Source organism: Carassius carassius, chromosome 25, assembly GCF_963082965.1.
Source record: "Carassius carassius chromosome 25, fCarCar2.1, whole genome shotgun sequence".
Lineage (NCBI taxonomy): Eukaryota > Metazoa > Chordata > Actinopteri > Cypriniformes > Cyprinidae > Carassius > Carassius carassius.
The window spans coordinates 25,618,587-25,644,053 of NC_081779.1; the positions used below are offsets into that span (position 1 = coordinate 25,618,587).

The following is a 25,467-nucleotide window of genomic DNA, read 5'->3' on the forward strand; positions in this document are numbered from 1 at the left end:
TGAACGTGTGTGTGTGTGTGTGTGTGTGAGAGAGAGAGAGACAGCAGGTGAACGTGTGTGTGTGTGTGTGAGAGAGAGAGAGAGAGAGAGACAGCAGGTGAACGTGTGTGTGTGTGTGTGTGTGTGTGTGAGAGAGAGAGACAGCAGGTGAACGTGTGTGTGTGAGAGAGAGAGAGAGAGAGAGACAGCAGGTGAACGTGTGTGTGTGTGTGTGTGTAAGAGAGAGAGAGACAGCAGGTGAACGTGTGTGTGTGTGTGTGTGTGTGAGAGAGAGAGAGAGAGACAGCAGGTGAACGTGTGTGTGTGTGTGTAAGAGAGAGAGAGACAGCAGGTGAACGTGTGTGTGTGTGTATGTGTGTGTGAGAGAGAGACAGAGAGAGACAGCAGGTGAACGTGTGTGTGTGTGTTTGAGAGAGAAACAGCAGGTGAACGTGTGTGTGTGTGTGAGAGAGAGAGACAGCAGGTGAACGTGTGTGTGTGTGTTTGAGAGAGAAACAGCAGGTGAACGTGTGTGTGTGTGTGTGTGTGTGTGTGTGTGTGAGAGAGAGAGAGAGAGAGAGAGAGAGAGAGAGACAGCAGGTGAACGTGTGTGTGTGTGTGTGTGTGTGTGTGTGAGAGAAACAGCAGGTAAACGTGTGTGTGTGTGTGTGTGTGTGTGTAAGAGAGAGAGAGAAACAGCAGGTGAATGTGTGTGTGTGTGTGTGTGTGTGTGTAAGAGAGATAGAGAAACAGCAGGTGAATGTGTGTGTGTGTGTGTGTATCTGACCCTACTGTCCACCACAGTGATCCTTAGTATGTTTGTGTGTTTCTATGTAAGTTAAAGACTGTGGTATCAAATGTTCACACATTATAATTGGTTACAGTTTAATATTCTAAGATGTTATAATATTCAGTTTCATTACTGAATTATTGTTGTTATTCAGTTCCATTACTGAATTATTGTTGTTATTCAGTTCCATTTAATTATTATTTTTGTTATAACTTATTTTATTTATTATATTTCTATATATGTACACTAAGCTTTTGCAATATTGTATCATTTACATTCATGCCAATAAAGCAATATTTAAGTGAATTGAATTGAGAGAGATGGAGAGAGATAGAGAGAGCGATGAAAAGTAAATCCCGATTACACAAGCACAGTAGGTGGCGATATGCGCAATGATTGCAACTCGCCATAAAACCAAGAAGAAGAAGAAGAAGAAGAGGAAGAAGAAGAAGAAGAAGGGTGCGCGCTGCTTGTGGAATCTTGATGGCGCAGAACTCGAGTGAGTGCAGCAAAATTGTTTCAGTCTTCAGCGATATGTGTGTTACATAATCACATACATAATATGATTTATAATGTTCGTCTCATTACGAGTTCAAGCAGAGTCAGTCTCTGAGCAGATGAAACGCGTGCTGTTATTTTTGAGCGCTACCAGTTCACGTTCATATCGATCTGTCTACATAAACTTCATTTAAATGCATTGCATTTTTTTTCTTGAAGTGTGTTTTCACCGTGGTCCAGTAGTGTATATAAAAGGTCAACGCGCATTTCATAACCGATATGAATGCTCTGCTGGTCTGTTGAAAGGGTTGTTTGAGGCGGACCGGAAGTGTGCTGATCAGGAGAGCACAGGACCAGCTTCCCAGACTTCATCCTCCTCATCCTCATCCCTCAAGAGACAGTGGGACGGAGAGGATGAAGATCACTCTCCCAGGAAGAAGCAGGTGAGCTTGCACACATGGAATGAACAGTAGCTGTAAGAAAGTTTATAGTTTTATACAAACTCGGAGACTGGGGCTAGTTGTTTACTCTCAGGATATTAAAATTGAGTTATGGCTGTTAAAGGAATAGTTCACCCAAAATGAAAATTGCCTGAAAATGGTTTCACCCTCAGGCCATCGAAGATATAACGTTAGTTGAGTTTGTTTCTTCATCAGAACAGATTTGGAGAAATGTAGCATTGCATCACCGATGGATGCTCTGCAGTGAATGGGTGCCGTCAGAATGAGAGTCCAAACAGCTGATAAAACATCACAATAATCTACACCACTCCAGTCCAAAAATAAAAATTCAGTAACTTAATCCAAGAACAGCAAATTTGAAAGTAATGTAATCTGATAACTTTTGGATTCCTTCAAGGTCACACATGTAAATGCAAAATAACTTATTTCTCGACGACTTATTTTGCATCATATCCATAATAGATATATGTGATGGACAATATGCAATATTTAAGAACATGCCATGTAGTTGGGTTAGTATGCTCCACTCATTTCAAACCAGAACACAACAGAAAATACTGAAAACAAATTAACCCCCCCCCCCCCCCCCACACACAAATATTATAAGAGCAGATGTGCTGAATTATGCTAACATTAAACAATGCTAAAATATTGTAGGGTTCAAGATGCAAAAGATTAATCCTGTGAAGTATTGCAGTTAGTCTGATGGAGGAATTTAGCATCTAATGAAAGACTTGATGTGCATTCAGTCTGTTTGTTCAGTTAAAACTCATAGGTTTGAGCAAAATTGTCTATTGATATTCTATGATTTATGAAAACTGTTCTAGAAGTTTCTATGATTTACAGTTCAATGGTCCTTATAGGACTCAATTGCTCAAAAAGTAGCCCCGTGTATCATCAGACTTACACAGAGTATGTGTGAATGAAAAATAAAAAAATTGAACCGCGAGCACTCATTCAAAACAGATTTTAATACCCTGCATATTGATAGCGAATAGTCAGAAATTCATCATGGGCTGTTACAGTCCTTTGCTGTGATCTAGTGTGGATTATTGTATCGTTTCTATGAGCTGTTTGGACTCTCATTCTGACAACATATTTGTATTTGAAAAGCATGAAATCTATAAAATGCTCAATAACTCTTTTTATGTTTCTGGGGTTCTCAGAAGCACAAGTCGTCATAGTTGGGTAAACTTATGTTCAAAAGAAAACAAGCATACATTTGTAGCATTGCAGTGTGTCCTCTTGCCCTGATCTCCCCTGCTCAGTTTTTTTGTTTTGCAGGTCACCGAGGAATCGTTACACAGTCAGAAAGTGGCCACACATTACAACAAGCTCCAGGAGCGTGGTCTGGCAGAGCGCAATAAAAGCAGGATAGTGCATATGCGCAACTTCAACAACTGGTTAAAGAGTGTGCTTATAGGTGAGAAGCAGCACAGGCTTGCGTGTTCACAGTGTTCATGGTTGGGTTAGATGGTGATAAACTCAGTTGAGTTGACTGGCCAGCAGATCTCACAGAGTTGTTGTTCTGAGGTTTGTGTGTTGGTCTCCTCAGCGGAGATCTTGGACAAGGTGAGGCAGAGACGCAGAGAGGTGACCGTGCTGGATCTCGGCTGTGGAAAAGGAGGAGATCTTCTCAAATGGAAGAAAGGACGGATTGATAAACTGGTGTGTGCAGGTAACTGCACAGTTCTCGTCATACTTTATTATTGTCTTCATTTGTACATTTTTAGGGTTCTCTTTACTGTATTCTGGAAGACTCAAACATCTCTTTTTTTTTTTTTCCTAACCATTTGAAAAAAGCATATACGAATAGCTAACAAAGTTTAAAGCCCTTGTTGTAGCACAATGATTGTGTATCAGTCAGTAAGGCTGTCCTTTAATCTTTGCAGGATGAGACTAGTCTTCACCCAATATAGATTTTTTGAGAGGAGGATGAATAGTAAATAGTATAGTAATTTGTTTATTTTACATAGTGTTTACTGAATTAAAAATAGATAATTTTAAAGTTCCCTTTCGAACAGTCGCTTCTGTTGCATTGTACACTTCTGGGGAAACTCCTGTTTACCCTAAGAGGCCGTTTACATGACAATGTTTTCAGCCAAAAATGGCAATCTTTTTATGTGTTTGGCCTGTTTGTTTACACGACAATGGTGTTTTAGGGACTGAAAACGCACCTTTTTGAAAACGGGTTTCAAAGTGCACGTTTTTGGGAAAACGGCATCGTTATCGTTTCTGTGTAAACACCCAAAACGTCATGCGTGTGCGTAGTACGTGTTAGGTATGTGGACATGTGCAGTACGTGTCGATTTTAAAGGCAAGCATGAACAAACATACACAACAATGGAGGAGTACATGGTACTGTTGTTGCTGCTCAAGAGTTTGCTAACGCTTTTTCAGCGTGGATTAACTTCAGCAAAGATGCATCATCACATACAGCATATAATCATCACTTCCCTACAGATACTGTTTACTAACAAGGTGACAGTGCTAACTACTTGCCTGGCCTACGTTATACAGCGTTTTTAGAAATTTTTGTGGATATGTGTAAACGCAAATCATTTTGAAGAAATTGTGCATACGTGAAAATTTTTAAAAACGCAAGGGAACAATTTCTCTTTTTTTGACTACATCATTATCGTGTAAACGTAGCCTGATACCAAAGCCAGAATTGTTCAAGTTCGTGTAGCTGCACGAACCAATGGCATTTCAGCCTGTCAATGGGGGTGGAGCCAACTTCTAAATAAGTCGGCTCTGAGGGCCTTTTCGTCAGAATCTTTCTCCTTCATCGACAAAGAGTCCAGAGAAGAGATGATCTTTCTGAGATATCGCCCAGAAGCCTTCCCCTGTGGCCATCAGGCAAATTTCTGACGATGTTGTTGCAAATGTCACGTCACGAGTGTGTCTCATTGAACCCCGGCATGATGCAGATGAGCCTGTGCTTGACAGCAGCGAGCCTTCAAGTTAAACAAGTTAAAGTTTAACTTCAAGTTAAAACGTTTGAGAACTCCTGTTCTAGGATGTCATTTTAGCTTAAAATGCAAACAAATCGTTCAATTTGTGTTTTGATTCATAAAACCACTAGCAGCATTTTTGCTACTGAAGTTTAAGCAGCATTGCTTAAAATCCAAATATTGGCCGACCACTAATCAAGACAAATTAGCGTGGACACCTTTCTGCACTTCTTTAAATGTCTTCATATTGTAAATCAGTGACTTGTTTGTACGCCACAGATATCGCTGCGGTGTCCATCGAGCAGTGTCAGCAGCGCTATAATGACATGAGACGGAGGGGTCACCCGAACGACCGCACCTTCTCAGCCGAGTTCATCACCGCAGACTGCAGCAGGGTATGAGCGGCTGTTTTATCAGCTCTGCACAGATTACACACTTCACCAGCTGCTTCATGTGTTAGAGAGACTCGGAGAGGTCAAAGTCAGTGCGTGACAGTACAGGGTCACGTTCTCTCTCTCTGTCTGTCTCAGGAGCTGCTGTCTGAGAAGCTGCGGGACCCTGAGCTGCGGTTTGACGTGTGCAGCTGTCAGTTTGTGTGTCATTATTCATTCGAGAGCGAGCAGCAGGCTGACACCATGCTGAGAAACGCCTGTGAGAGACTGCGGCCGGGAGGATTCTTCATCGGGACCACTCCAGATGCTTATGAGCTGGTGTAAGATCTCTCTCTCCTTAAACAACATTATTCGCTATGAACTAGTTGCTTGTTAGCATGCACATCACTAGCATATCAGCTATTTGTTAGTACTTATAAAGTGCATGTTAATGTCTAATTCTGCATGACCATATGTTAGATCCCTTAACCTGATTTAGGGCTGTGAATCTTTGGGTAGGCAGCAATTAGATTCAAATCGCGATTCATAGGTTTTCGATTCGATTCAAGAACGATTTTTGCAAACTTGGAACAATTCAATTAGATTTGATTCACGATTAAATTCGATTCGATTATAACGATTCGATTCTGCATTCTTTAAGTGCATTCACAGGATTATTTTAATTATTTAATTCAAATTAGAGGAGCCATTTATAGTTAGAGAACCATAGGTTAAAAAATATATATTTTGTCCATTGTTAAATGCTAGTTTAATGGCATGACATGGCATACGTAAAAATGTAAGCAAAGATTTAAAAAAAAGACCTTTAAAAGTATTATGCATAAGCTAACATTTTGTCACACCAGGGACGTAGCCATCATTTCAGAAGTGACAGAAATGTCAAATACAATTATTTTATGTAGCATATATATTATTGTATATGTATATATATATATATATATATATATATTTTTTTTTTTATTATTTCTTTTTTATTATTATTATTTATTCTCTTTTATTACTTTTAATTAGCTGTAAGAAATCAAATACACTGCTGGACAATAATCCATCATTTGTAATCTATATTTTTTTCCTAATGGCAATTTTATGGTTGATTTATATACTAGGCTACATTTAATTAGCAATTATTTCAATTTTCTGCACAGAATAAGGTAGAAAAATATACTTTATAGTTTCTGTACTGTAATAAATGATATGTCAATTAGCACTGCATCATTCATGAATTTTATTTATTTTTTACGTTTCATTCTGCTTTTATTCAGTTTAGCCGCAGATAAAGGCTGGCACGTCTAAGAGAGCGCGGGCACTTCTCTTTCAGTGTGAAAACTTCATCTAATTTTCACAGAATAAAATGCTATAGTAGCTATTTCCATCAGAGAATGATGATTCTGAAAGAAAACGCGCCAGATGTCTGTTTGCTAAAGCTACAAACGCTGCTTTCATGCATCCGATTTTCAGATAAACCTCGCACTCTTATTTCAAGGTCGTTGTTACCGCTGTGGTTATTTTAATAGTTTCCTTCGTACATTCGGTTCATCCACATTGTTTAAACACATTTATCATTCACTGGAACTGTGCGTATGATTTCTGCTCCATCCAAGCAATAAATACGCATCTTTGGACTGCTCAGGTAACGCCGTCAGTAAGATGCAGAGAGCCATTGACAAATTTAATGTGTATATATTTTGAAAGCATTGAATCACTTTAGAAATCGCGACTCATTAGATTCTTAGCATTTTAAATCGATTACTGTCTGAGATCGGCGATTCACTATTCAAAAATCATGTTTCAGGATCGATGCATATGAATCGTCAGGGTTTTTATTAATCAAGAAAACGAGTGAATTGTTGCACCCCTAACCCCATGCCTAAACGAAAAGCCCTTAGTGAATATGTTCCCTAATCTAAAGTGTTACCAAAAAAAGCATACTAACCTCAAACCCTTGAACAGTTCTTCATGTACTTGTACATTAGGTATAGAAAATACTTCTATTATTAAAAAAGAAAAGTAGTTTTAGTTTTTGATGCAAACAAATCAATTAGTTTGTGTTTTGAGCTGATTAATGCAAAATGTATAGTTTTAATTTATTCCTAGTAATGAATCGAACGAACATCCCAATACAATCTGCATTTCTACCACTGGATTTTAAATCTGAGATGTTAGGATATCTCTATCAAATTAAAGCACAGAAATTGTTGGCAACGAAATAATGTAAACATGTCAACCAGACCAAATAAATTCTCATTTTGTTGATATTATTTGTTAACCACAGCTGTTACACATTGAGTATGTGCTTTAATATTACGATCTCTCGATCCACAGGAAGCGTTTGGAGGCGTCGGACTCCGACAGTTTTGGAAATGAAGTGTTCAGGGTGAGCTTCCAGAAGAAGGGAGACTACCCTCTGTTCGGCTGTCAGTATGACTTCAGTCTGGAGGGTGTGGTCAACGTCCCAGAGTTTCTGGTGTATTTCCCCCTGTTTGAGGAGTGAGTGTTTCCTCTTCCTCTCTAACACATCGAGTCATCCCGATCGATCCCCTCCTGATGTGTCAGCAGAGGGTGCTACAGCTCCATAAATATGTGCTGGACACATGCTTGATTTCATAATGTTTAGCTCCACTTTAAGAAGATCCTTAACTCTTGCAGTTTGCTTTTGATGGAATTATAAGATTACAGATTCAAATAAACAAGCCCCTCGTTTTAGCAAGAAAGCACTGATAGTGATACTTCACGTGTTGTTCAACAAATATCATGAATGATAATGTATTTAAAATTATTTCTCATTGTCTTATCATGCATTTATTATTTCGTTTTTGTTTCTTAATAACTTCATTCTTTTTTCTTTTCTTGTCCAGAATGGCGAAAAAGTACAACATGCGTCTGGTTTACAAGAAAACCTTCAAAGAGTTCTTTGAGGAGAAGGTTAAAGATGAGAAGAATAAGGTTCTGATGCAGTGGATGCAGGCGCTGGAGGTTTGTAGCTCTGTCAATAAATATCTAGCTTGTTTCAATTTAATTAGGGGTGTGTGAATGATTAAAATATCTAAACGATCTGCTTTTGAAGAAATATCGTATTTTGCTACAGTGCTCATTCTATTAGCTGCAGTTCTGTAGCCTCTGTCTCAATACACTTAATGTCACATACATTCACATCAGATGTTACTCAGCGGTAGAGTTACACTCACGGGACACTTCCCTTATTCACGGTCACAAAAGTACACTATTTGCATGTGCTTTAAAGCCTTGTGGCATAAACATTTTGTTGTGTGGGTTTTCTTTTTTTGCATTTTAACCCTCTGGGCTTCTTCGCCCGAAAACGGGCGAAAACTTGAACGTTTTGAAATGTTTAATTTTTTTGCTTCATCGGATGGGGATGAAACTTGGTGACTTTTGTTGTATTACCTGTATGAACACACAAAAAAATCAAGGAGATGATTCTGATATGTTAAAGGGTCGTAAAAAAAAAAGTCACACTTAGCTTCCTCCCGCCCGAAAACGGGCGACATAGGAAATGAATGGGAAATACGAAAAAATAGGAAAACTCAAGAGAAACTTTTGGTGGTACAAGCTACAGATCAGCAACTGTGCTGAAAAAAAGTGTACAGCAATGAAGGGGTGACACTCTAGAACATCAAGAGTGCAAATAAGACCCCCCCCCCCCCCCCACACACACACACCCACGCACACAAACACACACACACATACACAGATAAACTGGCGACTGCAACAGCAAATTTGTAGAATATTCCACATAAAAATCAATAAATGAAAAAAAAAAACTTGCTCAAATGCACACACACACACACACAGAGAGAGAGAGAGAGAGAGAGAGAGAGAGAGAGAGAAAGAGAGAGACTGGTAAGACTGCAACAGCAATTTTTGAGAATATGCAAAAATAAATAAATAAAAAATACAAAAAGAGACTCTCGCTCAAATGCAACACACACACACACACACACACATTCACTCACACATACACACACACACACACACACACACACACATTGTGTTCCCTTTCTAACCAAATGCTATAGTTTGATTGTAATCATAATGCAAAACCTGATACTTATCTAAACATTTTTGTTAAGAAAATAAAGTAATCATCTTTTAGAATATCTAAATGTATATCTAAATAAAAAAAAACGAATAAGATAGAGAAATCATGTCTAAAACAACAAAAGGAATCAAAAAGCCTTTCTATATAGGATATATAGGAAGCTATAGACAGCCTACAGGCTGGTACAGGACATTACACAAAAGTGGCTATTTTTTAAAGCCACTAGATGAAGTTCTTCTCCTGGAACATTTTTTTTTTAGGCTGGCACTCTATTTTGATGTGAAATGCTGCATTTATTGAATTTTTTTTTTAAATAAATATAAAATAAAAAATGATATATTAATTCTAATGGAAAAAATAGCTCATAAAAATTATATAATTAATGCAAAGTATCATAAAAAAATCTAAAAATTCTAAATAATAATCAGAAAAAATTATAGAACAAAAATATATTTGATTGGTTATCCTGGGAAAAAGTAAAGTACAATTTTAAGGCTTCGCCCGTTTTCGGGCGGGAGGAAGCTAAGTGTGACCCATTTACAAAGAAGCCCAGAGGGTTAAATAATTTCTGTGTTTTGTTTCTCTCCTAGTAGCCTATAGTTTCATTTCAAAGTGGCTCGCGCTCACCTCGTCAGAAGCTCACTAAAAAGCCTGTCAAACAGCGCCTGAGTACTGGACTAAGTTATCTTTCATGTCTGATTGTGCTAATACTGTACAAAAGGTTTATATAAACACTTGGTTATGTCTAAAGTGCAAGTAAACAGTTGAGGGAAAAGCAGATGATACGTGTCTTAGTTACAGCAGACTAATAGCACTAGACATCCTGCTGCTTCTCATTAATGGGATAGTTCACGCAAAAATTAAAATTGTCTCGTGTTGTCCCAAACCTGTATTAATTTCTTCTTGTGCTGAACACAAAAGAAGATACTTTGATGTATGTCATCAGTTGCTGGTCCCCATTGACTTTGATAGTTGGACAAAAAATACTTTGGAAGTCACTGTGAACCACTGTGAAGTGTTTGGTTCCCTAACCACTTCCGGGGGAAGTCGTGGCCTAATGGTTAGAGAGTCGGACTCCCAATCGAAAGGTCGTGAGTTCGAGTCCCGGGCCGGCAGGAATTGTGGGTGGGGGGAGTGCATGTACAGTTCTCTCTCCACCTTCAATACCACGACTTAGGTGCCCTTGAGCAAGGCATCGAACCCCCAACTGCTCCCCGGGCGCCGCAGCATAAATGGCTGCCCACTGCTCCGGGTGTGTGCTCACAGTGTGTGTGTTCACTGCTCTGTGTGTGTGCATTTCGGATGGGTTAAATGCAGAGCACAAATTCTGAGTATGGGTCACCATACTTGGCTGAATGTCACGTCACTTTTTACATTCTTAAAAATAACTTTTGTGTTCAACAGAAGAAAGGAATTCATTCAGGTTTAAAACAACATGAGAGTGAGTAAATGATGACAGAATTGTTAATTGTTATTGACAGTTAATAAAACGACAAAACGCAGAGAAAAATCACTCTCTGCTCTTGGCTGAAGAACTTGAGTTGCTTTAATATGAATCAATTCATAATTAATACAGTGACGTTTTTCTAGTGTTTATTTTTTTGTTCACTCAGTTTATAAAGTACTAATAATAAACCACTACTTGTTTTATTTGTATATTATGTGTTTTTGTAATGTGTATCTGTATATATTTTTTGATAAAGATAATGACAGGTATTTATCTTCGCCCACTTTGGCATAAATATCTGCCTTTTCTATTTTGCTAACTTGTAATGCTTTGTTTTTTTAAAACAAGGCAATTAGTTTGGCTGTACTGCTCAGACAATTTGCAAAATAGTAAAACCAACATGACAAAGAAGCGTGATAAAATAGTGATTTTCCTATATCATATCACCCACCCCTAAGTTGAGTCTAATTCTGATTATAGTAGTTACAATCCTATTTCATAATAATTTCACTGTTCATTTCCTGCGATATGACTGATATAAAGTCTCTCAGACGATGATCTATCCATTCCAGTCACGGTACACATCAAATAAGAGCTTCCACTCGTGATAGTGTTCGTTGTCTAGTCTTGAGCTTTTAAACAACAACTAATAAGCTTTTGTTCTGCTAAATGGCTAAAACTGTGCTTCCCACAGGTTTGAAATATACTTGCGGTGGTAGCCAGGTGGAAAATCCTCCTATTACCCACGGCACAAAAATGATCTACTTACTAAATGTGATTAACAAATAATGTGTTTTTTTTTTTTTTAACTATTTAAATTTATTGAAATTAATTTTAATTACATAGTCTTCCATTGCAATTAATTACATATTAATATTATGCATTATATGCATTGTAAACTATGCACAATTTCTGCATTTAAATGGTACAGTTCTCCTTACTTTGTCATATAGTGTCTATTTTACTAGTTAAATCTATATATTGAATAATATGTCAAATAATGTTCTTCGTTATTTCTTCCTGTGGGGAAGCATCACAGCCAGAAATCCAGAACTTTCTTTTAAACCACCTGTTATGTAGAGATGACATTTTTAATAAGTCAGTCAAATTCAGGTTAATTAGCAGCCGGTGGATATTGTTTTTATGATAGTATTATTAATATTTAAGAAATTTTAAATAACTTGGCGATGGGATAAAAAATGTGCAAATTAAACATTCTTATACTTTAGATCACCAAGTATTTTACACCAATAAGTGTTTAATAAAAATATAAATAAAAAGGAAGTAAACACTGTAACCAACAGTGCACTCAGTATTCTAGTTAATGTGTGCACTGGGAATCATATTTTTTAAATAAAGCCAGGGTAACACTAATTTTACACGCAGCACACAGTGAAAACGACATTAATATGACAGTGGGCGAATGCATAAAGTGCAGCATAATTTGAAATCACGAGTTTAAAGTTTAAAGCATTCAATTCACACGGACTGACCATCACACAGAGAACACATGATCATGCTGGATACACAATATCTCACAGCTGGATTTCGACTAAGTTTGTAAGGTTTGTGAAATTAAATGTTCATTAGCAATTCAAAGATTTGTTTAAAGGATATAAATGCGTATTTGCTTAATGCTGACAGCAAATGAGAAACTATTATAATGTTTGCCTTTCTATTACTGTTAACGATGACACTCTCAGCGCCATCAAAATAAACCCGCCTCGAACACATCGGCCGAGCAGAAAAACTTTGATGCCGATATTTGAAAAAAAAAAAGGTAAATATCGGCCGATATATCGGTTGACCGCTACTTATAATTCGCTGCTTTAATTCAGGAATACATTGCCTTATAAAATTTCCATGGGTTGTCAATGCCATTTTATATTGACTTTAAATATAAAATATAAATTTAATGTTAAATTTCTGTGTCTTTTGTTTTTGTTGTTGTATTTCCTGTAATTTTATCAAGTTCACAGTTATTAGTATAAATTAATGAACTATGTTTTTTAAGAGAAATTAAATGCACCGTTTATTCATTATAAAATGAATTCAATGTTCATTCATTTTTTGTATTATAGCTATATAATATTAGCAAATACTTTTGATTAGTCCTGTATGTGTCTGTAAAAGCATGTTCCTGTTGTGATTGACGTTTTCAGTCAAGTCGACTGTATCCACATGAGCACAAATCCTCAATCAAACACAGCTGTCATAACTGCGTATTAGCACAAACTGAGCATATTTAATGCTCCTCAAGCCTCTTTTCCCAGTGAGAAATCCCTCTCAAAAAAAAAAAAACAGATTTTGAGCAGACTGGATGAAACTGGTCGATGTGAGCCAGATCTTCTCTTCATCTTTATATCTTTGTTCTTCTGTAAAAATTTCACCAGCTATCTCGACAAATTGGTCTAAAACACCTGGGGACTTAATTCAGACTCTCATAGAGCCTTGGAAATGTCTCTGTAATTTGGCCATGCACACACTGTAAAGTTTCAGGAGCAACAGCAGGAGTAAATCCCCTAAATTACAATTCTGTGCGTGTACAGAACCGAACCCATTCTCCAGGACTGCAGTGATTGATACCAATGAAACCATAGCCATGTTCTGGCGTCTTGTGGTTTGGATATCTGCTTTTTTTTTTACTAAAGTGATATTGCAGCGACCAAAGACTTGTGTTCGGCGATTTTAACTAAACCACCATCGACAGAGCTGTAAGATATTGTTTGGAAAGCTGTTTCACAGCAGAGCACACTCTTGAAGGATTACCATATCCACTTATTATAAGCGATGATTATTAAGCGTCTTTGGGTTTGTTATTTTGGCTCAGATCATAAAGAGATCCAGTTTATGAAGTGATAAAATAGGCAGGTGCAGATTGTGATATTTTGGTATGTGGCAAGATAACACTTTTTTTTTTTTTTTTTTTGGCAACACCGAGTCTAAACATAGCCTGTGATTTCTTCAACTGCACATACAGAAAGACACAACTCTTAAAACATGTTTAAATATGTCACTAACAACAAGTTGTTGAGTTTGCTTCCATACACTGCATATCATTTCTGTATATGTGGTTAACACTACCTGAGTTTTTAGGAGTTGATGCAGTTGTCACTCCTGTAAATGACTGAACTCGGTGTACAGAACAGGATTAGGTTCTTAAAGGTGAATTGATAACCAAATCTAGCTGCAGTTGACATGGCCAATAAGTAGTGACCCAACAACTTCCTAGCCACACCCTAGCAACCATTTACAGCACCCTAGCAACAATTTAGTATAATTACAATTTAGCATATCTCATTACCAGAACATTGTAGTGATACGATGGTGGGCTCTTTTGACTCAATAGGCAACCAGTCTTGCATATCACTCTTTCACGAGTTCACCCTTACATCTAATCTGAAGGCGAATAGTAGGCATATTTTGGCATGCTGTCCTGGGGGAGGGGTCTGGGCCCGGAGCATAACCCAAACCCAAATAACTCCCCAATATCCCTAATTTGGGATAAATAGATTAGAAATGAGGAGTTGGGGTGGAGGAGGGATGCCGAAAAACTGTCTTGGGACAGGAGGTAGGAAGACTGGATATATATACGCTTGTGTGCTAGTTAAGATGATTAGCTAAACGAGATGCACCTGTGCCAAATTGGATGATTATCTGATAGTGCTCCTCCCGAACTTTGTTAATAAACCCACATTTAAACTGTCTAGCCACACCCTAACAACCATACAGCAGCGTGAATAATTCAAACATCATAGAGACTTGGTGGTTGGCTCTTTAGGTATGATATACCCTAGCAACATGAACAAGCACTATGTTAGCCTCAGAACATCATTACAGACTTGAAATTTGGCTCTCGCAACCCCTCCAGACACCCGAACAACTGCTTAACTTTATATCTGTAGATAATGATGCCTTTCAAACCATACCGCCTTATCTTTATTTTGACAGAATCGAACAGTTTTGTGTCATCTTGTTGTCCTAGCAATACCCTCCGGACGAGAGGAGCCAACTAGCGTCTGACAGTCCGGGCGAGTACGACCACGCCAAGAGAATCGCTGCCAGTCCTGCTGCCAGATGTCCACTGGTGAGCCACAATATCGTTTTCTTCAACTGAAAGCATTTTTTCTGCATGTTAACTGTGTCCTGATAGTTTGCTCTTTCTCCGCAGGGGACCTTGAGCAAGTCTGAGTGGGAGGCTACAAGTATGTGATGTCCTCCCTGTTGAAATAAATGTTCAGTGGCATCCTTTGAAATACATGTAACTTCGTGAAACATTAGATGTTGTCTCAAAGGTTTTTATGAGTTCACATGACAAAAAACTAAAGATGCAAGTAAGATAATGCAGTGACTTTTATCAAAAGTCGCAGCTGAGCTCATAGAGTAACATGCAGAAGGGCTCATTTGTATTGAAAACGCTGCCCGTGCCTAAGCCAGGAAATTAAAGACTCCAGCTGTGAAATCACTTTTCTTCTTTAGATAAATTACTTGATATTTCCTCCTACTGAAATACAGTGTGTGGGCTGGCCATCAGAGAAAAAGAAAAACTATTAAATCAGAAGCACTTAACTTGCAACTACACGATCGGAAAAGTTCAAGTAGTTACAATATATATATTTTTTTTTTGACGACGTGTGCCATGGTAGAATCAAGGCATTCTTTTTATGTGGATGTGGTGGTTTGCATTCAGTACCATGGTACAAAATGTGATTATCGTCATATTTTATTACCGAATTTTTACTCTTCTAAAACGGTCCTATATTTTTTGCTCAAATTATATTTTTGCAGTTTAATTTAGTACATGCTTTGTATGGGATTACCATGATGTTTCTTCCTTAACAACCAACAACTTACCAACAACTGCCTCCTCTCTCTTCTTAGGCATATATCTGGTGTATGTGTTTGAGAAGATGGCATGAGTCCGAGGGATTCACCATCGAGCTGTTGTGTCCGGATGAGTGAGCCAAAGAAATGGAGTCTCATTGTCATTCACATGGCTTCCAGCAGCCTCCTGAGCTTGTCCATTTCACAAACAGTCAAATATTTTTATACAACCAGAGCTTTTCCTTCATGAGTGTGTGTGTGTGTGTGTTTGGAGCTTGTGTGAGTTAGTGTGCACAATGCGCATGATCAATATTCTGTCTGAAACTGTATTTCTGTTTATATGTCACGCTTCATACGCTAGCCTTTCTCTTCAAGTCAAGCAGTCTAATAACCCTGTAGAGCTTGCAGTCATACGCTCCCTTTGGGTTTGGCCTTGATTGCAATCCTCCCTTTCCTTCAGGCTTGACTGAAATCTGTTGTGGATTTATTTTTTATTTTCATTAACTTTTTCCTTTCCTCCTTTTTTTTTCTGTACTCTTGTTAAGTAATGATGGTATAGTGCGTTATTTTCTAAATATTGTCTTTGAACGTCAGGAAGGACGTGTATTCCAGTTTGTACTCTTCTAATTTCTCTATGTAGAGCCGTGATGCAGGTCCTGCAGTTTGCCAGGGAAATAAAACCTGTTGTAGGAATATTAAACCTGACTTTGTCTTTTTTACACTTACATTTACATTAAGTCATAGCGACTTACCAACAAGGACAGTGGAAGCAATCAGAAACAACAAAAGAGCAATGATATACAAGTGCTATAACAAGTCTCAGTTAACTTAAATGCAGTACACGTAGCAAGGGCTTTTAAATAATATAATAAAAAGAAAACTGATAAGAGTAGAAAGAGAACAGAAAATAGAATACAAAAATATTAGAAAGGTCGTTAGATGTTTTTATTTTTAAGAATAGAATTAGAATAGTGATTGCTAAAGTTAGAGAGTCAAAGATGGAAGAGACGTGTTTTAAGCCGATTCTTGAAGATGGCTAAGGACTCAGCTGCTCGGATTGAGTTGGGGAGGTCATTCCACCAGGAGGGAACATTTAATTTAAAGGTCTGTAAAAGTGACTGTGCTTCTTTGGGATGGCACAATCGAGCGATGTTCACTTGCAGAACGCAAGCTTCTAGAGGGCACAGAAGTCTGAAGTAACACATTTAGCCAGTGGTGGTTTTGTATGCAAACATTAATACCTTGAATTTTATGCGAGCAGCTATTGGTAGCCAATGCAAATTGACAAACAGAAGTGTGATGTGTATTCTTTTCGGCTCATTAAAAATTAATCTTGCTGCCGCGTTCTGGATTAATTGTAAGTTTGATAGAACTGTCTGGAAAGACGTGTTAAAGACAAGGATGTGAATGAGTTTATGTTTGCTGGTGAGATGTGCTGGACTGATTGTGGTGTTGAAAATTGTGCACTGATGTTTTTAATTGTAACTTTTTAATTGTAACGTCCTCAAAGGGGAGGAGGAGGACAAAGGAGCGAGTAAATTGTTTTAAAAAGCATGCGAGTGTTAGATGAATTGTTGAGGTTAAGAGTGAGGAGGAAGTGATCTGACGTGTGCAGTGGAGTAACCAGAACATGATCAGTAGAGCAGTGTTGTGTGTAAATAAGGTCCAGTTGGTTGCCTGATTTGTGAGTAGTAGTTGACACTCGGTTGAGATCAAAAGAGGCAAGCAGAGAGTGGAAATCAGCATACAGAGGTTTATCTAGGTGGATGTTGAAATCTCCAAGCATAACTAGGGGAGTACCATCCTCAGAAAAGGTTATGAAACAAAAATATATTGCAGTATATTGGAAAATATCATGTAATATATTAGGCATATATTCTTATATATATTTATTTTTTCCAATATATTGCAATATATTGAAAGCAGCAATCATTTGTATATTTTGCAATATATTATATAATATATGTATCTTTAATATATTATTAAATGTATTCAAATATATAATATATTAGAAAATAAAAAGGGAAAATAATATATTACAATATATCACAATATATTTTAAGAAATATATTGGTAAATATATTTTCCTTTCGTAAGGGTTGAGAGCAGGACAATTCATCCAAAAAGTTACCCAGTGGTCCTGGGCGTCGATAGGCAACTACAAAATGTATTTTAAGAGGGTAGGTTCCACCAGCTGCTTTAAGCACTGCTTTGCATATAATCTTCATGGGCTGCACCAGATTTGCCTGTTCTCACTGTGTGTGTGTGTATATATATATATATATATATATATATATATATATATATATATATATATATATATATACCATCTTATTACAGAAAATTGTGTGAAAACCATTTGAGTGGCAGTGATGTGGACTAAATGGTTTTTTTTAAATGAGAGTTCAGAATGGTTCATGCTGACAGGATGACAACAGAAGCTAAAATAATCGTGCATTGCAGTGTTTGTCAGAAGCAACACTGGCTTCTGCTCCTGTCAGGTTATGGCTGAAAACCGAGGTCATTCTTGGCATAGACTCCCCAAAACTGGACAGCAGAAGATTGGAAAGACGTCACCTGGTCTGACGCATCTTTCTGAGGTGACATGTAGATGGAGGGGTCAGAATGTGTGTAAACAAGATCAGTGGATCTATCCTTCATGTGTCAACCGTTCAGGCTGCTAGCGGTCGTTGTGTAATGGAGAGGAATATTTCTTTGGGCAGACATTAAACCCTCTAATACCAAATGTTTAAAGGAGTTAAACCAAAAATGAAATTTTCTAAAATTACTCAATCTCAGGCAATCCAAGATTAGTTTGTTTCTTCATGGGAACAGATTTGTATAAATGTAGCATTATGTCACTTGCTCACCAATGGATACTCTGCAGTGAATGGGTGCCGTCAGAATGAGAGTCCAAACAGCTGATCAAAACCACAATAATCCACAAGTAATCCACACCACTCCCGTCCATCAGTTAATGCTGTGTGAAGTGTAAAGCTGTGTGTTTGTAAGAAACAAATTCATCAAGACGTTTTCGTCATTGCTTTTGGCCAAAATATGAGTCCATAATCCAAAATAACGCTCCCTCTATTCATAAAGTCAGTCTCCTGTTGTCCTCTCATGTGTTTTGAACTGTTTTCAATTACAAACAGAGCTTGATCTGTGCATGTTTCTCTCCCGATTCAGATGAGCCAACTTTTTCCATTGGAGAAACCAACATTATGAGCATTTTGCATCGAGGCATGGACTCCACAAGGCCTCTGAACATGTCCTGTGATATCTGGCATTAAGATATTAGCAGCAGATCCTTTAAATCATTCAAATTGCGAGGCGAGGCCTCCATGGAAAGAATTTGTTAGTATCGCATAGATGCTCAATCGGATTAAGATCTGGGTATTTTGGAGGCCAAGGAAACACCTTTGAACTCTTTATGACGTTCCTCAAACCATTCCTAAACAATATTTGCAGTGTGTCAGGTGCATTATCCTGCTAAAAGAGGCCAGTGCCTTCAGGGACACCATGGCCATCAAGGAATGTGTGGTCTACAACAATCTTTAGTTAGGTGTTTCATGCCAAAGTAACATCCGCATGAATGCCAGGACCAAGGTTTCCCAGAAGAACATTGGCCACAGCACAACACTGTCTCTTCTTATAGTGCACCGTGCCGTTTTTCAGCAATTTGAGCTGTAGTAACTCTTCTGTGTGACCAGAAGTTCTAGCCTTTGCTCCCCACGTGCATCTTTGAGTCTTGGGCAGCCATGAACCTGACACAGATTCACCAGTTATCCTTCCTTGCATTACTTTTGGTAATCATTGCATACAGGGAACACCCCACACCCTACAGGGAACACCCCACAAGACTTGCCGGTTTTTTAGAGATCTAGCCATCACCATTTGGCCTACTTGGCCTTTCACTTTTTGGAAAAGATCATTTTTCTGAAACTCAATAACTGACTGTTCACTTGCTACTTTATATTTATCCTGGACCTTAGTTTGAAAACTTTAGAAAAGTTTGCAATCAGCCAGTGCAATGAATATGAATATGTGTTCTGCATGTAATGCGAGAGCTACAGTATCCATATTTGAGTCAGATATGTTTTTTGGCATGTAAAATATGTCATTTGCAATAAGGCAAAACAATCAAATTGTAGGAAGTATTTTGCATGTAAAAGTCAGATCATTTAATTATTAGGGAAAAACAGTGTGCATACTTTGCAATGTGCCAGATCATGCATTGAAGTAGCAATATATGTGTTGCACCTTGAAAAGTATGCTTTGAAATGAGTCAATGAGTATGAAAATGTGGTTTGACCCTACTTTGCAATGTGTCAAATCATACAATAAATAACAATATGTTGTTTTTTTTGCACTTTAAATGGTATGCTTTACAAAAGGTTTTGCAAAGTGACTTACTTGACCATTTTTTCTATGAAGGAGCCTTTTCGGATCAGCTTTCCAGGCACCATAAATATCAAGTCTAATGATCTAGAATAAATTCAAGTGAGCTTTAGATGAATGCAGTTCTTATTTCTCTGCCGCAAATGGACATTTATATACTAAAAACCCTAAGCACAGGATGTTCGGTTATCCTATCTATGCTGCCTTCACAAAGCAACCAGGCATGATAGAAGATATAATGCAAGTATTAGATTTGGATGTGCTTTAATGCCTTCCTTATAGAAACTGTAATTACGGTATGTGCGACACACTGGGCAGTCTCAAGTCTGACTCACTCTTCCATAGGAGCGTTGTTTCCTGCTGTAAATCGATATAGGCTACTCTTCCTGACGCTAAGGCTCATAATCGTTTGTTGTGAAGGTGAATGCAATAAAATGCTAGTTAGTGCATTTAAGCTAATCAGGTCCAGTCGATTTGTTCGGCCAACAGTGAGGGTGCAAAGTAATTAGTTAGCTGTGGTTATCGACAGTTCACACACAGTCTCCTCAACCAAAGTAAAATCGATTCTTGTCACACTTCCAGATGGAAATAACCTACAATAAATCAGTGAGTAAGATGGAGTGTACTTGTCTGAGCTTCTGAGCAGACTGAGCAAAATGGCAATGTTATGGAGTCATCTATGACATGAAAGAAACCTTGAGAGATTCTTTGCTGAGTGTCATCACAGATGTGAACATTGTTTCACTCAAGTGAAGTAGAAATGACTGTACCACATACAGACTGAGCGTGTTTGCTAACTAGAAAGAAGGGTATGATGGAGAAAGATACTGCACTTAAGAACAATGTGCATTTACTTTTCATTTGTAACGTGTTTAGATATAAGTTTAGCAGGACAATGATGCACCAGCCAATGTGTTATTAAGGGAAACATATAGAAAATGTGCTAATTTAGTTATAATAGCTCAAAATTATACAAAAAGGTAAACCTCTGGGTAAACTTTTACAGAATGTATAAGGAACTTTTGATATCATTCTTATATTCTTAGTGTCATTAATGTAAAATTAATTAATGAACTATTCTATTTAAAATATAATTTTGTAAATAAAGAATTGAATTAACCAAAGCAGAACCAGAGTACATAGGTTCATCTGGAAGGTATCTATTCTATAACTTTCATACAGGCATATGAATATATACATGTTTAATTGCCCATATTTTAATTGAAGGTTCAAACAACAGAAACAGTGAATTCAAAGGATTTCTGAATAAAATAGATCTCTGAATTGCACATTTCTCATGGAATAAATATTGAAAAATAACCCAACTGTATTAAAATATTTATCAGATTAAATCTTCATCTTACCCCACATGTCTAATTTGGTCTTTACCCAGTTATCCTCCACACACACACACACACACACACACACACACACACACACACACACACACACACACACACACACACACACACACAGACACACACACACACACACACACACACTTTGTCCACAAATACCTTTTGATATTTAATTATTTTAGATCACTATTTTCCAGAGACACAGGAAAAGCCATTCATCAAATGCACTGAGATTAGATTCTGTGCCATCTTTATCCTTTCCCCATCTTACTCTACATGAAAATATGGAGTTTGTTAAAGCAGAAATTTTTAATATTCAATATTTCACACACACACACACACACACACACACACACACACACACACACACACACAAACACACACACACACACACAAAAGTTCTTTAAATAGGATCTTTATATCTAACTGAACTTAACTGTTCCTGTGGCTCAGTGGTAGAGCATTGCGTTAGCGGTGCAAAAGGTTGTGGGTTTGATTTCCAGGTAACACACATCCTGGTAAATAACAAATAAAATGTATAGTCTGAATACACTGTAAGTTGTTTTGGATAGAAGCATCTGCATAAATGTAAAAAAAATAAAAAGACTTTATATTATTAAAATGTGTTTCACACACTAAGAAAAATAGTTCTTTTAAGAACTGTCAGTGAAAGCTTCTCTTTGAAACCATAATATATATATATATTTTTTCTATGGCATTACTGTTAAACTCCCTTTTGTAAGCTTAATTTAAAGAGTGAGTAGCGTGTGATTTATGCACTCTCAGTGTTTTGGATGTGAAGGTGGATGCCAACAACGAAAAGTCTTTCACCCCAATGATCCCACAATCCCATTACAGGTGCTGTGACATGTACCTGACCTGTCTTTGCTCGTAGAGTTTCAGAGGAAATGCTGGTGACATCTCAATTATTTTCTCTCTCAGGCAATCTTCTCTAGAGAAGCACTGATTCCACATTAATGACTTTTTTGTTTGCAACAGCTCAATCAATCCATGCAAGCTGTCGTTGGAGATATGACTCCCTGATTTTTAGTGCACAGTCTCTAAATATCAGACTTTTTTGTGCCTCGATTTGTGTTCAGATCTGATTTCTGTGAAGCTTACACTAAACACAGATTCTGTTTAATTTTGCACTATTCTTCTGTTATTTCGATGATTATTCATGTTCCTTCCTCTTGAATGCTAATGGAAGTAATTAGCATCTAGCTCCATACCCTTAGCTTGGAGAACAGATTATAGTCTAAACCAGAGCTCCACAGCATGGCTGTATTTCCTATTTAGTCCCTGGATACTGTTTTATATGTTTTTCACATTTATATATGTTCAGCAACAGTGAACAGGAAATCAGCATGAATCTTCATACATTTTTCATTAATTAACTTTTCTAGTCTTACTGTGAATAATTCACCGGTCTGTGTCAAATAGTTAAATAGCTATGTAGAGATTGTCTTTAATAAACTTGTATTCTGGCTCATTTCTGGTTTCGAGCTCTTCAAATTCTGATGGATAAAATCAGCTATTTTTTCTCACCGAATGCCACGTTTCATTCAGCAGTGCTCCAGCCTTAAGTTAAAACTTCAGTGTTCACCAATGCCACCAGAAATTAAAGAATTGTGACATCATCACTGGCAATTAGATTTTAAAACTTTATTTGTATCAATATGCCAGTTTAATTCAAATGAATGAAATCTATCATTGTCCTCACTGCACATGATAATGAACACTTCAAACTGTGATCTGAATCACAAATGAATGAATCTCGAGCTGGTTCTCTTTAATTCATCAGTTAGAATAACCCTACAAATCAGTCTTAAATTTTAACCTTTACCACATTTTTTCTCTAGATTTACATCAGTCTCACAACATTTGAACTGACTGGAGCATTTATTTAGTCTAAGCATGAGTCATTTTAATTATTATTTTGTTATTGTACTTTACGTTTGTGAGACTTAGTATATACCAATACTGGTACATTAATACTCATTCACAACATAGTATTATGTTACAAATTATTATTTTTTTCAAATAAAAAAATTCAGTAGCACATTAGATTAAGGAGCATTATTCACTGTTAACTACTTGCTTATTAGCATGCATATTATTGATACCGTACAGATGCATATAATAAAATATTACTCCAGTAAAAGTACTCCTTTTTCAATTTTACTCAAGTGAAAGTGCAAAAATACTTGATTTTTTTATGTGCTCAAGTAAAAAAGTAATGATGGATAGATTTATTTAGCAATTAAATTTTATATTAGCACATATATTTTTATAATCCTACCAATACACTATATGGAGTCAAAATGTATTTTGTTGTTGATATGGTCTACGCTGATGAGAGTGATGTAGTAATTTTTACTGTGAAGCTTACACTGCATAAGGGTCAATTTTTCAAAATTGAGATTTATGCATCATCCGAAAGCTGAATAACTAAGCTGTTAGTAAAGGATAATATTTGGCTGAGAGACAACTATTTGAAAATCTGAATTGTCATTTTTGGTTGGGTGAACTATATTAATAATGTATTTTTGTAGCGAATCAGCTCAAGGGGGAAATATGAATAATCAATCATAACTAGTTAAGATTCTTATAAAACTAATGTGTTGCATAGGCATCAAAATATAATATACACGCTCATTTAGATCATGAAAATACGAACTCATAGATACCAATATTAAATAGTGATCCATCATAAGCATGCATAAAACATATACTGTCATGATCCCAGTTATTTCTCTATTCTATCTGTCTCCATCTGCTGGTTCTTTCTTTTCCTTTGCGCTCACTTATCTCTACTCTCATCATCTTCAGCTGTTCCTCATTCTCTCCCGCTCACCTGCTCTCTATCTCCTATCATTAGGCTCTCTATTTCTAGCTCTGTCTCTTTCCATTCCCTGTTGGATTATTACTAACCACTTCAGATGTTTCTGACGTTTTTGTGCTTTTCCTACAGACCATTAGTCCTGTCCTGTCTAGTCTTGTCTAGCCCTATGGGCTCCATTCTTTCATGGAATCTTTCTTGTAAGTGTTTGATATCTGCTGTTCCTCCCGTGTCTTCTGTTTCTGTTTTTCAGGAGGAGCCGGGTGATTTGTCAGGAGTTCCGGAGGAGTACTTCAATTTGCGAGCGGTTTTTAGTCGTTCCCGGGCCGCTTCTCTTCCTCCGCACCGACCCTATGATTGCAGGATCGAGCTTCTCCCTGGCACTACCCCTCCCCGGGGTAGACTTTACTCCCTCTCAGTCCCCGAGCGCGTGGCTCTTGAGAGGTATCTCTCCGAATCATTGGACGCAGGTACCATTGTCTCCTCTTCCTCTCCTGCTGGTGCGGGGTTCTTTTTTGTGAAGAAGAAGGACGGCTCTTTACGCCCCTGCATTGATTACAGAGGTTTAAATGACATGTTAAGAACCGTTATCCCTTGCCACTTATGTCATCCGCCTTTGAGATCCTGCAGGGGGCGCAGTTCTTCACAAAACTAGACCTCCTTAATGCCTATCATCTTGTTCGCATTAAAGAGGGAGACGAGTGGAAGACCGCCTTTAATACCCCGCTCGGTCACTTTGAATACCGGGTTTTACTCTTCGGACTAGTTAACGCCCCCGCAGTTTTTTTCGCCTTCTCTCAAAGTTCATTTGTTGCACGTTCGTCAGGTCCTTCAACGACTTTTGGAGAACAAATTGTTCGTCAAAGCCGAGAAATGCATCTTTCACGCCCAGTCCGTCACTTTCCTGGGTTCCGTTATCTCCGCTCAGGGGATTAGTATGGACCCGGCTAAGGTCCGTGCGGTCACGGACTGGCCTATTCCGGACTCTCGCGTCGCGCTTCAGCGTTTCTTAGGTTTTGCCAATTTCTATCGCCGATTTATTTTGAACTTTAGTCAGGTGGTAGCTACCCTCACTGCGCTCCCCTCACTGCGTCGAGCATATTTTTAAGATTCATGGTCTTCCCGAGAATATCGTGTCCGATATTCCACAAAAGGTCCACAATTCTCCTCCCTTTTTCTGGAGAAAGTTTTGTCGCCTCATCGGAGCTTCTGCCAGTCTCTCTTCGGGTTATCACCCCCAGACCAATGGACAAGCTGAGCACGCTAACCAGACCATTGGACGCATTGTACGCAGTCTCGCTTTCCGCAACCCCGCTTCCTGGTCTGAGCAACTCCCGTGGGCAGAATACGCTCATAATTCCGCCCCCTCTTCTGCCACCGGGCTGTCGCCTTTTCAATGCTGTCTAGGGTACCAACCTCCCCTCTTCCCCTCCTCTAACCCTGAGTCTAACGTCCCATCGGTCCAGA

The 25,467-nt window shown here is 37.9% G+C and overlaps 1 protein-coding gene across 1 annotated transcript; it reads left to right on the forward strand.

The window, feature by feature from the left end:
- The first annotated feature begins 1,184 nt into the window (after positions 1-1,184).
- Positions 1,185-16,102, forward strand: rnmt (RNA (guanine-7-) methyltransferase). The gene is made up of 11 exons (XM_059509995.1): positions 1,185-1,268; positions 1,574-1,710; positions 3,013-3,151; positions 3,284-3,406; positions 4,962-5,077; positions 5,213-5,394; positions 7,397-7,561; positions 7,930-8,047; positions 14,564-14,665; positions 14,750-14,783; positions 15,460-16,102. The coding sequence occupies exons 1-11, from the start codon at positions 1,253-1,255 to the stop codon at positions 15,495-15,497; spliced, it is 1,170 nt and encodes a 389-aa protein (XP_059365978.1). The 5' UTR covers positions 1,185-1,252; the 3' UTR covers positions 15,498-16,102.
- The last annotated feature ends 9,365 nt before the right edge of the window (positions 16,103-25,467 follow it).

Coding starts and splice junctions, on each gene's coding strand:
- rnmt (XM_059509995.1), top strand. Junction 5,395..7,396: donor CCAGATGCTTATGAGCTGGT/GTAAGATCTCTC, acceptor CTCGATCCACAG/GAAGCGTTTGGAGGCGTCGG. Junction 8,048..14,563: donor AGTGGATGCAGGCGCTGGAG/GTTTGTAGCTCT, acceptor TTGTTGTCCTAG/CAATACCCTCCGGACGAGAG.